Source organism: Leopardus geoffroyi, chromosome C1 (assembly GCF_018350155.1).
Source record: "Leopardus geoffroyi isolate Oge1 chromosome C1, O.geoffroyi_Oge1_pat1.0, whole genome shotgun sequence".
Taxonomy (NCBI): domain Eukaryota; kingdom Metazoa; phylum Chordata; class Mammalia; order Carnivora; family Felidae; genus Leopardus; species Leopardus geoffroyi.
Genome location: NC_059328.1, coordinates 118,478,924 through 118,493,742, shown reverse-complemented (window position 1 = coordinate 118,493,742; position 14,819 = coordinate 118,478,924). Strand labels below are relative to the sequence as shown.

At 41.4% G+C, this 14,819-nt stretch overlaps 1 protein-coding gene across 6 annotated transcripts in view; it reads left to right on the top strand.

The window, feature by feature from the left end:
• The first annotated feature begins 2,501 nt into the window (after window positions 1-2,501).
• Window positions 2,502-14,819, top strand: part of EPB41L5 (erythrocyte membrane protein band 4.1 like 5) — a 142,822-nt gene continuing 130,504 nt past the window's right edge. For 3 of the 6 annotated variants that reach the window (XM_045479505.1, XM_045479503.1, XM_045479506.1), the window contains exons 1-2: window positions 2,502-2,695; window positions 11,570-11,757. In XM_045479505.1, the coding sequence (XP_045335461.1) occupies window positions 11,578-11,757 (180 nt within the window). In that variant the 5' untranslated portion in view covers window positions 2,502-2,695; window positions 11,570-11,577. Of the gene's footprint in view, window positions 2,696-2,928; window positions 3,052-11,569; window positions 11,758-14,819 lie in introns of those variants that run through there. The other 3 variants (XM_045479508.1, XM_045479507.1, XM_045479504.1) reach the window with 2 other exon arrangements.

The following is a 14,819-nucleotide window of genomic DNA, read 5'->3' as shown; positions in this document are numbered from 1 at the left end:
TTAAGTTCCATTTTTCTTCCCCACATCTTCGTATTTCCTTCAGCCTACAACGTTCTTTCTCACCTATTCCTCTCCCCTCATCCACAGCCTCCCTCAACCCCACCCTCCACAGGAGTTAGAGCTAAGGATTGAGCAGAAGGGGAGTAGAGGACACCTTCTCTAGATTGGTGGGACACACAACAATTTAGGGCAATGAGGTAGGTTTGTAAGTCTTGACAGAAAATGCCCTCATTATTGATCAGTAAACAAATGAATTACAATACAGCTTTCAAATGTATAGACACTGCGTGACAAATAGAGGGAGACAGCCCGGATGGCACTCAAGACTGTAGCTTTCAAACATGTCATCAGTCCCCCAGCGGAAGGCTTTCCAAGAAGTACATAGCCTTGACAGAATTTTTTTAAAAAACTTTTTATTATGGAAAACATTTAAACCTGTACATCAAATAGAATACTTATCTACTCAACTTCAACCTATAGCCCTTTCTTGTGTCATCCATACATCCACCGCCTCCCTGCCTCCCATGTCATAATCATCACCAGCGCTTTTTTATCGAGATAAAGATGCAAAGATGACCCTCAACAAATACTCCCATCCCTGTACTTCCACACTGCTTCTCCCATGAGAGAAGATCAAAATGTCCTACAGTTAGATTGCAGTGATGGTTGCACAGCTTTGTGAATAAGTTACAAGTCAGTGAAGTGTGCATTTTAAATGGGTGAATTGTATCACATGTGATATATCTCAATGGAGCAATTTTAATTTTTTTATTAAAATTTAAAAAAAATATTTACTTTTGAGAAAGAGAGAGAGAGAGAGAGTGCATAAGTGGGGAAAGGACAGACAGAAGGAGACACAGAATCTGAAGCAGGCTTCAAGTTGTCAGTGCGGAGTCTGACGAGGGGCTAGAACTTACCAACCGGGAGATCATAACTTGAGCCGAAGTCAGACGTTTAATGGACTGAGCCATCCAGGCGCCCCAATGGAGCTACTTTTAAAAAGTAGAGAAAGAAAATTTGTTTAATACTACTAAAAAAAAAAAAAAATGGGCATCTTATTCCCATCCTAGTTGAAAATGGTCTGGCCTGTGACTTGCTTTGACCATAATAGGCAACAGAAGTGACACAGTGTGACTTCTGGGCATTTCCCTTAATAGGCTTTGGGGCCTGAGCCACCCCAACTACCCTGCTAGAGGAAGAGGCCTGAGCCGGACTCAGCTGTTCATTTCAGCCATCCCAGCTAAGATGCCACAGAGAATGAAGCCATTTTGGCAACTCCAGCTCCAGGTGATGTGCCCCAGCCAACACCACGTGGATCAGAGACCAGCTGTTCTTGCCAAGTCCAACTTGTAAGTCTTGGGGTGGTGGGGGACCGGCAGGGCCAAATCTCCAGAAGGGGCTCAGTATTTGCCTCTTCTCATCTCAGCCTGCAGGGTCCTCCACTTCAGCCACTTCACACCCTCACACCTTCCAGGGTTGACTCTCTGGCTTGCCCAGACTGTGGTGGGCGTCCACACCGCCCTTCACCTTACAGCTCTCACCTTATGCTCTTGCCTCCCTGTCTTGTCACCTCCCATGGCTCCATCTACTCACCTCCAGCCACACTGGCTTTCCTTGAGCAGGCCAAGCACCCAGGTAACGGGGCCTTTGGGGTTCCCTCTGCTCTTCCCCCAGGGGTCCACAGGACTACTCCTTTGCCTCCCTTGGTCTTCACTCAAATGTCACCTTTTTCTTGAGACCTTCCTCCTCACCTAGCCAGTCTGTCTAAAATGACCACTTCCTTATTCCCCATCTCTATCCCCTGCTTTTATTTTTCTCTCTCTCATTTAGCACTGCCTAACAGTATTTAATTTTACTAATGTATCTCGTTTATTTTCTGTCTCTCCTGCTAGCACTTAAGCTGCATGAGGGATTCTTGTCTGTTCTGATACGCCTCTGTATCTCCAGGGTCTAGAACACCACCTGGCCCATCACGGGCAATTTCACAAATTATCTGCGGAAAGAACTGATGAAATGTCCCCTGTCCACGCTATGTTAAACAGACATCGATTTCCCATTCCCTGCTTTATTTTTCTTCATGATACCACTATTTTATCTGTATTTATTACCGTCTTTCTCCCTACTACAATGAAAGTTCCTCTAACAATGGGGCAGTAAATATTTGCTGAATGAATCAATTTCTTGAACGAATAGATCAATGAGTCTAGCGGCACCTGATGCTGGATTCCGAGAGCGCTAAGCTACCTTTGCGATAAGACTAATTTGGGGGCTCTCTGCCGGCGTGCACCCCCTCCGAAGGAGGAGGTCTGATAACCATGGTTGGATTTCGGCAGCGCCCCTTTAAACCAGCCGTGGACGCTGGGCCGCTAGCGCCGGTTGCAGATCCGGTAGGGCCTGGCATCGCCTGTTTAACCCGAGTCTCGCCCAGCCGGGAGATTTCCGGGGCGGTGTCATTGCCCATTTAAGAACAGAGCGCCCCGCCCCGGGGCGGAGCTTAGAAGGGGCTTTAAGGGGCGGGCCGGCGGGAGGCTGGGGTCCTCCGCAGGATTAGCGCAGGGTGGGCGCGCGCCTTAGGCCGCCATTTCTTGGCGTCTCCAGAGGAGCCGCCCCCTCCTCAGTCTCGCTCGGGACCTCTTCCCTTCCGTCGCCGGCTCTCCGCGCCGTCTTCGCCACCGCGCCTCCGTCCCCAGCCCAGGTAAGTGCGAGGCCCAGTGGCCCCGGCCGCGCTGCCCGCACCCGGCTCCGTCCACGCCCCGCTTCGCCTCCCGGCTCGTGGGACCCGTTCCGCCCCGCGCCTGGTCTCCGTGCTCGCGGCCTCGCCTCGGGACCTCGCCTCCGGCCGCCGCTGCTTCCCCAGCCGGCCGGCAAAATATTAAACCTGCTGGGAGGGGAGGGGCGGCGGCGGCCAATCGGGCCCGGCCGCTGAGTTTCGGGCGATACCGTGAGCCGCAGCCGCAGCCGGGAGTCCGGGGCAAGGCCGGTTAATATGTGCCGGCTCAACCCCTGCCCGGTCCCGACTCCCTCGTGAGTGGCCGAGGGTCGTCCTTCCCCGTGAGTTCTCGAGTTAGCCGTCTGGTTGGCGAGGGGGCTGTGGCAGGTCAAGGGAAAAACCCACCTCGAGTGTGTGTCACGGTTTTACAACAAAAACCCGGGTGGACTTCGGGGGTTGGTTTGCGTTTGACCGAAACTTCAGCCGCTTGGCAATTGTGAGAGGCAGGTGTGTTCCCAGCAATGGCGGGATCCAAAGGACCCTCCCCGCCCCCACTCGTGGAGCTGGGCGTGTTCTTCGTGGGTTCTTCGGTGTGTGAACTTTAATGGTACCCGTCACTACTTTTGTGGTTACTAAGTCTCATGAATTTTAGTTAAGGGTAAGAAGACCCAAGTCTTTTAAACCTCTCAGCCACATTTTAAATCAATATCAGAAGTATTTTTTTTTTAAGAGTTAGGGGAAGAATTACCCTTAACTCCATTTCTGGCATTGCTAACACGTTGTTGAACCCTACTTAAGATAGTGAATTATTCGTACATGTAAGCTAGTTTGCAGAGTTTTCTTCTTTTATAGGTAACCTTCGTTAGCAAATGATAGGTATTACTTCTGTTGAATTATTCTTTTACAAACGTTTTCTGTGTTGGGATTAGTGGGGCCAAAGGTATTAATAATATCTTCATGGCACTTCTGTATATGGGTATATTGCTTTATCAGAGAGCAATTGCCTACCAAAGAATGTGGCCATCAGTCACTTAGGAGCGTGTACACATTTCATGACAAACTTCTGAGTTTTTAGATTAAAAAAAAAACCACCTTCAGTTAATACAGTGCGTTTTTATGATTGTAAAGGGAACCTTTCTTGTTCATTGCTGAAAAATTAGAAATCACAGATTAAAAACTAGCACTAAAAAAACATATAAACCTACTCTCTGAGAATTCCACTGTATCATTTTAGTGTCAGAAGTTCTTTATTGAGTTCCTAATATGCTGATTACTATGCTAGCTAGGTCATCTTGCTGAATGAGTCAGACCAGGTCCTTGAGTCTTAGTGGGGAAGTACACAGTTAAAAAAATAATTAAACAATTGGGTGTTTAATTACAGTTTTCTAAGTGTTGAAAAGTCTAAGGGTATTGAAAGGAGTACCTCATTTAGACTCAGGAGTCAGGGAATGCTTTTCTGAGGAAATGGGGGAGACCTAAAGTGGAAAAAGAGCATTCCAGAAAGATGGAACAGCCGAAACAACAACAAAACAACAAAAAAGGCCTGCAGTTAAAAAGATTGTTGGATTGAGCAGAAGGGATACCAGAGCAGATTGAGCAGCTGGGAGTAGGCTGTCTGAAGGGTCAGGCAGGTAGGAGGAGGAGCTGCATCAGGGAGCAAGGCCGTTAAAGACTTTTAAACTGGGATCAGGTTTGTGGTTGCTAAAAATCTGTAGCGTTAAGAATGGAAATAGCAGTTGGGTGGAAAAAGTGAATTTTGAAACATCTTTTTTTCTTTAAATAATTTTTAAAAGCTCTTTTGACACCTTCATATATTCTTATTATAGAGGACTTTGGTACCTTCACATGACCCCCTCCAGAGATAACCTCCCTTAACAGTTGCATGTCTTAGTCCTTTTGCGTACATGTAGGTATCCCACACCAGGGTGGGATAAAACTTAACCATTTTTCTCTGATTTCATTTTAACTTAAAAATATTGTTGGTGTCTGAGTCCACTGTATTTAAAAAACAGCTGTGTTGTATGCCAGTTGATGTACCATAGTTTGTTTAACCGCTTGATGGACACATTTAAAATTGTAAGGCAGTTATGCCCTGAAAATCCTTATTTCTACAACTTGGATCACATCCTGTTTCTTTAGGATATCTTATCAGAAGTAGAATTGCCAAATGAAAGGGTATGCACGTAAACATTTTTTTTAAAGATTAACATTTTTTTTTTAACATTTATTTATTTTTGAGAGACAGAGACAGAGCATGAGTAGGGGAGGGGCAGAGAGAGAGAGGGAGACACATAATCTGAAGCAGGTTCCAGGCTCAGCTATCAGCACAGAATGTGGGGCTTGAAGCCATGAACTGTGAGATCATGACCTTGGTTGAAGTCAGACGTTGAACCAACTGAGCCACGTGGGTGCCACATTGAAAGATTTTTTTAAAAGTTTATTTATTTTTAAAAAAAAATTTTTTTTTTCAACGTTTATTTATTTTTGGGACAGAGAGAGACAGAGCATGAACGGGGGAGGGGCAGAGAGAGAGGGAGACACAGAATCGGAAACAGGCTCCAGGCTCTGAGCCATCAGCCCAGAGCCTGACGCGGGGCTCAAACTCACGGGCCGCGAGATCGTGACCTGGCTGAAGTCGGACGCTTAACCGACTGCGCCACCCAGGCGCCCCAAAAGTTTATTTATTTTTGAAAGAGAATCCCCAGCAGGCTCTGCACCATCAGCACAGAGCCCAACTCAGGGCTTGAACCCAAAATTCACAAAATCATGACCTGAGCCAAAATCAATAGTTGGACACTCACCTACTGAGCCACCCAGGCGTCCTTGCACATTAACATTTTTGATAGTGTGGTCAAATCTTCCAAAGAGGACAATGTGTGAGAGTGATTGTTTATCCCATATCCTTTTCAACACTGGCTGTCTTTTTATTTTTATTTTTTTATTTTAGAGAGATAACACCAGCGGAGAAGAGAGGCAGAGGGGGAAGAGAAGGAATTAAGTTTATTTATTTTGAGAGACAGAGAGAGAGAGAGAGAGAGAGAGAGAGAGAGAGAGAGACAGAGACAGACCCCCAAGCAGGCTTTGCACTGTCAGTGCAGAGCCCATTGTGGGGCTCGAATCCATGAACCATGAGATATGACCTGAGCCGAAATCAAGAGTCGGGATGCCCGACTGAGCCACCCAGGTGCCCCTCATTTCTTTGACTTTAAATTCTTAGTCCATCAGAAATTTATTTTCATATACATTACTTTTTTTCTTTTTAAGTTTATTTATTTATTTTGAAAGAGAGTCAGTGAGTGCACACGGGGAAGGGGTGCAGAGAGAGAGGAAGAGAGAATCTCAAGTTGGCTCCATGTGGTCAGTGCAGAGCCCAACTCAGACTCGAACTCACAAGCCATGAGATCATGGCCTGAGCCATGAGGTGTCCCTCATGTAAGTTGCTTTTATATTTTGTAAAAAGTAGTTGTGACATTTGGTTTTACGGTTCAGAATACATAGCTATTATATCGTAAAGAACCTTTGTTTTTTCTTAGCAGATTAACTGCTTGTATATGAGTTTTTATTTTCAAGGGAGAAGATAAGGTAAAAGTCAGGAAGCTTGTTTTTTAGTTCATTTGCTTCCTAGGAATCTCTCAGTTGTGCATTTTGAACATTGTTTTCCCTAAGAAAAACTTTTATTTTGGAAAAATTCAACATATACAGAAGTAGAAGAATATAATGAACCCTCATATACCTATCGTAACAGCTCTGACAATGGCCAGTTACCTGGGCAATTTTAGTTTCTAGCCCCACTTAACTCCTTTCCTTGTATTATTTTGGTGCAAATACTAGGCATTGCATCATTTATAAGTATTTCAGTGTGTATCTTTAAAAATAAGGACTTTTTGGGGAACATATCTTTAAACTATTGTATCTAAACTGTTGAACGTGTCTTTACACTATTGTATCTAAAAGAAAAAGGGCAGTAATTCGTTGATTATCATAAACAAGCCAGTCAGTTTTCAAATGTGTGCATGTATAATTTATGTCCTTGGGAAGTTCAGATGACAACTGTCATGTCTTTGCTAGTTTACCTAATTACATAGGAGTATGCGTGCTTGTAAAATGAGGATTTATAGCAATTGAATTTTTAAATACGTTGGTATTATTTCAGCATTTTGGCTTCTATTTTCATCATATTTACAAATGCATCTAGTTTAAAGCATCAACTGGTTATACAGGACTTCTTTAACATTTAGTTTAAACTTTTTAATTAGTTAATTTATTTATTGTTTAATTTACATCCAAGTTAGCATATAGTGCAACAATGATTCGGGAGTAGATTGCTTAATGCCCCTTACCTATTTAGACCATCCCTCCCCCCCCCCCCCAACACCTCCAGTAACCCTCTGTCTGTTCTCTATATTTAAGAGTCTCTTATGTTTTGTCCTGCTCTCTGTTTTTATATTATTTTTGCTTCCCTTCCCTTATGTTCATCTGTTTATTTTAAATTCTTCATATGAGTGTCATATGATATTTGTCTTTCTCTAATTTCACTTAGCATATACTCTCCAGTTTCATCCACGTAGTGGCAAATAGCAAGATTTCATTCTTTTTGATTGCCGAGTAATACTCCATTGTATGTATATATACCATATCTTCTTTATCCATTCATCCATCGATGGACATTTGGACTCTTCCATACTTTGGCTATTGTCGATAGTGCTGCTATAAACATCGGGGTGCATATGCCCCTTCGAAACAGCACTTCTGTATCCCTTGGATAAATACCTAGTAGTGCAATTGCTGGGTTGTAGGGTAATTTTATTTTTAATTTTTTGAGGAACTTCCATACCATTTTCCATAGTGGCTGCACCAGTTTGCATTCCCACCAGCAGTGCAAAAGAGAGCCTCTTTCTTCACATCCTTGCCAACATCTGTTGTTGCCTGAATTGTTAATGTTAGCCATCCTGACTGGTGTGAGGTGGTATCCCATTGTGGTTTTGATTTGTATTTCCCTGATGATAAGTGATGTTGAGTATTTTTTATGTGTCTGTTAGCCATTTGGATGTCTTCTTTGGAGAAGTGTCTATTCATGTCTTTAGCCCATTTCTTCACTGGATTATTCATTTTTTGGGTGTTGAGTTTGATAACTTCTTTACAGATTTTGGATACTAACTCTTTATCTGATAGGTCATTTGGAAATACCTTCTTCCATTCTGTCGGTTGCCTTTTAGTTTTACTGATTGTTTTCCTTCGCTTTGCAGAAGCTTTTTATTTTGATGAGGTCCCAATAGTTCATTTTTGCTTTGTTTCCCTTTCCTCCAGAGACATGTTGAGTAAGAAGTTGCTGCGGCCGATGTCAAAGAGTTTTTTGCCTGCTTTCTCCCTGAGGGTTTTGATGGCTTCCTGTCTTACATTTAGGTCTTTCATCATCCATTTTGAGTTTATTTTTTGTGTTTGGTGTAAGAAAGTGGTCCAGGTTCGTTTTTCTGCATGTCGCTGTCCAGTTTTCCCATCACCAGCTGAAGAGACTGTCTTTATTCCATTGGATATTCTTTCCTGCTTTGTCAAAGATTAGTTGGCCATACATTTGTGGGTCCATTTCTGGGTTCTCTATTCTGTTCCATTGATCTGAGTGTCTGTTTTTGTGTCATAAACAGGACGTCTTTAATGATAACATCAGACAACTTAAAAAAAAAAATTAGATCCTAAATTGAATTAGGATCTAAAGTAGGTCCACGCATTGTGATTAACAGATATGTATTTAATTAATTAATTAATTATTATTTTTAATAAAAAATTTTTAATGTTTATTAGAGAGTGAGCGCGTGTGCAAGCAGAGCAAAAGCAGGGAGGGACAGAGAGACAGAGACACAGAATCTGAAGCAGGCTCCAGGCTCTGAGCTATCAGCACAGAGCCCAACACCGGGCTTGAACTCATGAACTGCAAGATTATGACCTGAGCTGAAGTCGGACGCTTAATCGACTGAGCCTCCCAGGCGCCTGAAAAGATGGATATATATTTTAAGTCTTTCTTATTAATCTGTAGTTTTCCTTACATCTCTTCCCCCCTTGCAATTTGTTGAATAAACTGAAATGTTTTAAACAACAAATTTATCATGTATGTTTTGTGCTTGTGTTTTCATGCAGACGCTTTTTAGCTATGATCTTTGATAATTTTTTCTCTCTAAAATATGTATAAGTTTTACATAAATTGCTCTGTGACGTAGTAGAAAGAGACCAATATTTGGAGCCAGAAAAATTAGAGTTTGAGCCCCTCTCTTCATTATTTACTAAATAATGGACCTGGCCAATGGTCTCATTTATTGGACCCTTAGTTTACTCATCAAAATAAGACAGTATTTTGGGGAGTTTTTCTAAGCAGCAAGTAAGATTCTTTACTAACCATTTGTTGTACTTGTTGATGAAGTCTATTCAAAATAGAAATTGTGTCTTCAAGGAGCCAATGATAAAGGAGACAGACATGTAAATGAATAATTAAAATCTGATTAGTGAAACAGTAAACAATCTTCAAGTTTCAGTGGAAGTGTGATGATGGGAGTGACTCTTTGGCAATCAGAGAATGTTTCTCAGGGGAGGTATAGGTGGAATTGAATTAAAAAATAGATCGGGATTTTCTGATACATGGGCTTTTAACATCTGGGTTAATAGTACCTTTCTTAGGCTGCTGAAGTAGTACCTTTGTAAGGTGCAAAGGGAGCAGTGTCTGAAGAGAAACCTGGAGAGAAAGAGACAGGGCCAGATGTTATATTTGAGTGCTTTTGTAAACCAAAAACCTATCTAAAATTTTGTTTTCTTGGTAGTTAAGCAGATGAACATAAAAATGACACCTCTTAGGGCTTTGCCAATTTACTCAATTATGTAGGAATATCCATACTTATCCATATGTGTGATATGTGTACGATCTTCAATTTATAGGCATTATTTTTTTTTTAATTTTTTTTTTTTTAACGTGTATTTATTTTTGAGCCAGAGACAGACAGAGCATGAACGGGGGAGGGTCAGAGAGAGAGGGAGACACAGAATCTGAAACAGGCTCCAGGCTCTGAGCGGTCAGCAAGAGCCTGATGCGGGGCTCGAACTCATAGACCGCGAGATTATGACCTGAGCCGAAGTCGGACGCTCAACCGACTGAGCCACCCAGGCACCCCTATAGGCATTATTTTTTAATGTGCTGGTATTTATTTTTAAATTACCTTTTAATCAAGTTTATAAATGTAACTAGTTGAAAGTCCTCTAATCCGAAGTCTTCTTTTGAAAAACAGCACTCTCCTGAGTTCTGTTCCCTTCAAGACAACCACTTTGATTTAAACATATTTTTACTGTCACTTCTTGATTTTTGGTTTCAGGAATTACCAGTTGAATTCCAACTAGGCAAAATGAGGAATTGGCTCTCTGTCGACATCTACCTTTATTATTTATCTTATAGTTACTTTATAGTTGTGTTTAGATCAATATTTAGTGTTTAGAGTATTATGAATATTTAAAATATTAGCTAAGTCATGTAGTATACTCTGATTCCTTTTTCTGCTTGACTTCTTGTTTTCTTGTTTTCTCTGGAATTAATAATTGTCTTATTTGCATAAATTAAACATTAGGTTAGCAAAGTACTTTTTCTGGTGTTACCATTTTGTGTTTGTTGTATTTTTTTTTTTTAATTTTTTTTTTTTTTCAACGTTTATTTATTTTTGGGACAGAGAGAGACAGAGCATGAACGGGGGAGGGGCAGAGAGAGAGGGAGACACAGAATCGGAAACAGGCTCCAGGCTCTGAGCCATCAGCCCAGAGCCCGACGCGGGGCTCGAACTCCCGGACCGCGAGATCGTGACCTGGCTGAAGTCGGACGCCTAACCGACTGCGCCACCCAGGCGCCCCATGTTTGTTGTATTTTTAAAATTACTAAACCTGTCTCTTAATAAAGACATGAAAGGAAATGGCATTAATATAATTTAACATTATAAAGAATTGATTTTACTAAATAGCAATTTAAAATATGTAAGAAATAGAATATTTGATAAAAACATAAAATTTGGATTATATTTGTATTTTAGCTGAAATAGGTGATTTTTTAAAAAAGATTTTATCTTTAGTAATTTTTTTTTAATGTTTTTATTTTTGAGAGAGAGAGAGAGAGAGAGAGAAACAGAGCACAAGTGGGGAAGGGGCAGAGAAAGAAAGGGAGACAGAATCCAAAGTGGGCTCCAGGCTCCGAGCTGTCAGCACAGAGCCCAGCACGGGGCCTGAACCCACAGACCACACGATCATGAACTAAGCCAAAGTTGGGCGCTTAACCGACTGAGCCACCCAGGCGCCCTTTAAAGATTTTATCTTTAAATAATCTCCCCACCCAGTGTGGGGCTCAAATTTGTAATCCCAAGATAAAGCATCGTGTGCTCCACCCACTGAGCCAGCTAGGCACTGCCCCCTTTTTGTGTTTTTACTGTGATTGCTCAGAAAAGAAATGATACTTCTTAGGATTGTTAGTGATCATCAAAGGATACTTTAGCGAATGGATTGTTTCCTAACATTTGTAGAGGTATACGGCTATTGTACATGAAATTCATTGATCCAAAAGACCTGATAAGCTTAATTAATGTTTGTTGTCTTCTGTCAACTCCTTATAAAATAGTCCAGTAAGTTTAGAAATGCTGTAAATTATAGCTCTATTTTATATAAAAGTCTTCAAAAACTTGGAATTAAAGTAGCCAGTTTTAATTATTTTTTTCAAATTTACTTGACCAGAAACCTTTTTAATAGTGTATCCATAATACCATAGGATTTTAGTAAATAACACTATATGTCTGACTGCATATTGTGGGGAGTCTTCTGATACTTTTTTCTGTCTGGTTTTTACAGTGACAAAAATGCTGAGCTTCTTCCGTAGAACACTTGGGCGTCGGTCAATGCGTAAACATGCCGAGAAGGAACGACTCCGAGAAGCTCAACGAGCTGCCACGCACATTCCTGCAGCTGGAGACTCTAAGTCCATCATCACATGTCGGGTGTCTCTTCTGGATGGTACTGATGTTAGTGTGGACTTGCCGGTATGTAGGTCCTGCTGAACTTTTGCAAATTCTATACGAGACCACTTTCTGCATTTGAACTCTCTACTGTTACCTTCCTGGGGAAGTTAGGTAATATAGATTAGTATGGATCAGGCACTGTAATGTTCAAGTACACGGATCAGATAACCTTAGATACTCAGAATGAAAATATTTCTTTGGGATTAGTGGAACTTAACCTGAAATATTTAAATGATAGGGCAGTTATTGGCACAAAACATTTGTGTGTTTATGTATGTTCCTTAGGGTAGCTACATATAGGGTACTCTAGTGGATTTTTCACAATCCTTATTGAGCAGTCATTAAAGTAATGAGAATCTTTGGGAGTGACAATGATACTTACATGTATACTACAGAACTTTTAGTACTCTATACTTTTCTGTAATTTTCAAAACACTCCTCACTTTTTTCAAAATAAATACTTCTTCAGCAGTTTAGTGTGCTTGCAGAAATTTTAATGAAATGGGGTAAAAGGACTTCATACTCATCAGCTCTGTCTATCCCTTTGCTCCCAAACTTGTTTGTGGGGGAGATTTTTTATACACTGTAATCTTTATTTCAAGACAGGATGTTGTAATTTTATTCAAATTTTAGGTGGTTTCTTTTTCCAGTTATGAATATATAATTATAATTCACTATGAAACAATCTGATATATTTGAAAGGGATTGACTTATTCCTTATAGGCCTTTTTGAGGGGCAGAAGAGGTAGCTATATGGTTTAGGGGGAGTTGAGTTTCTCTCTAAGCTATTTACTAATACCAAATGTCTTTGTTCTGCATTAAAAGATTTATGTAACTAAGCTGTAAAATGTGTGATTGGATGTGTCATTGGATGTTCCCTACTATCTTCCCTCTCTACACATTCTTTTTAGTATACACCTATATACCCAAAATGCAATAAAAAAGTCTTTGTGCGAGGTGGTAGCGTAAATGCTGCTACACTACACAGTTGAATAAACTCTAGAAGACCTTTAACTTAACCTTTAACTCACAGTGAGAGAATAAGGAATTGGATAGTTTAAACGAATATTCTGATTAATTGAATAATTTAGAATGTACTAGGCACGTGCCTTACACATCTTAAAAGTAATAGAACGTGATAAAATTAAACATAGGGTTTCTTAAAGTGTTTTGAAGTTGTCATCATGAGTACGTATTTATTATCTTTCTATGTTAGACTGGACATCTTTAGGGTTTTTGATTCTGGAATACTTGAAGGCATTTACATTTTCTTCCTGTAAGGCTTCTTGAGGGTTTGTCAGACATTCCAGTATGTGATACTTTGTGAGGAGTTTTCATATTCATTTCTTTCTTGATAAGTATCTTAAGAGTTTTGTGTACTATTCCATTAAAATATCATTAGATATGTGATAAAAAGCTTGAGATTGCTGTGTAAGAGACCAGAAAGAAGTTTATTATTACCTAATGGTTGAAGTATGAAGTCTCACAGTTGTTGATGGCGGGGCTGATACTAGGAAAATAGGCTTTGTGAAAGAGCTTTTTATTTTTTTATTTTTTTTTAAAATTTTTTTTTTTCAACGTTTTTATTTATTTATTTTTTGGGACAGAGAGAGACAGAGCATGAACGGGGGAGGGGCAGAGAGAGAGGGAGACACAGAATCGGAAACAGGCTCCAGGCTCTGAGCCATCAGCCCAGAGCCCGACGCGGGGCTCGAACTCCCGGACCGCGAGATCGTGACCTGGCTGAAGTCGGACGCTTAACCGACTGCGCCACCCAGGCGCCCCTGAAAGAGCTTTTTAAAGAGATAGGCTAGGGGCGCCTGGGTGGCTCAGTCGGTTGAGTGTCTGACTTTGGCTCAGGTCATGATCTTGCGGTCTGTGAGTTCGAGCCCCATGTCGGGCTCTGTGCTGACAGTTCGGAGCCTGGAGCCTGCTTCGGATTCTGTGTTTCCCTCTCTCTCTGCCACTCCCCCGCTCATGCCCTGCCTGTCTCTCTCTCTCAAAAATAAATAAACATTAAAAAAAATTAAAAAAAAATATCATTAGATATGTGATAAAAAGCTTGAGATTGCTTTTTTAAGAGACCAGAAAGAAGTTTCTTGTTACCTAATGTTTGAAGTATGAAGTCTCACGGTTGTTGATGGAGGGACTGATACTAGGAAAATAGGCTTTGTAAAAGAGCTTTTTAAAGAGATAGGCTAGGGGTACCTGGGTGACTCAGTCAGTTAAGCGTCTGACCTCGGTTCAGGTCATGATCTTGCAGTCTGTGGGTTTGAGCTCCACGTTGGGCTCTGTGCTGACAGCTCAGAGCCTGGAGCCTGCTTTGGGGTCTGTGTCTCCCTCTCTGCTCCCCCCTGCCCCCCGCCAAATAAACATTAAAAAAATTTTTAAAGAGGCAGGGTAGAGTGGAGGAGAAGCTGCACTAGTTTTGTTTGCTTGTTTGTTTGTTTTTAATTTATAAAATATTTAGTTTTGAGAGAGGCAGAGAGAGCATGAGCAGGGGAGGGGCAGAGAAAGGGAGGGAGACACAGAATCTGAAGCAGGTTTCAAGCTCTGAGCTGTCAGCATAGAGCCCAGCACAGGGCTTGAACCCACAAACCTGAGATTGTGACCTGAGCTTAACCAACTGAGCCATCCAGGTGCCCCAAAATAACTCTTTTTTTTTTTTTAATTTTTTTAAATATTTATTTGTTTTTGAGAGAGACAGAGTGCAAGTGGAGGAGGTGCACAGAGAGAGAGGGAGACACAGAATCCTGAAGGAGGCTCCAGGCTCTGAGCTGTCAGCAGAGAACCCGATCCGATGCAGGGCCTGAACTCATGAACTGCGAGATCATAACCTGAGCCTAAGTTGGATGCTTAACTGACTGAGTCACCCAGGTGCCCCCAGCACTAGGTTTTAAAGTAGTAGAACAAATGGCTAGTGACTGGTATAGAATGGTTTCCTATGCTTGGTATGCTCAGTAATGTGGATGTGATTGCTTGATCAAGGCCAGAAATACTAGCTGACCTCTCACATAGACAATTGCAGTGAAAAAGCCAAGAGTTTTAGGTTTGACTCTTTGGGGAACTAGAACAATTGCCTT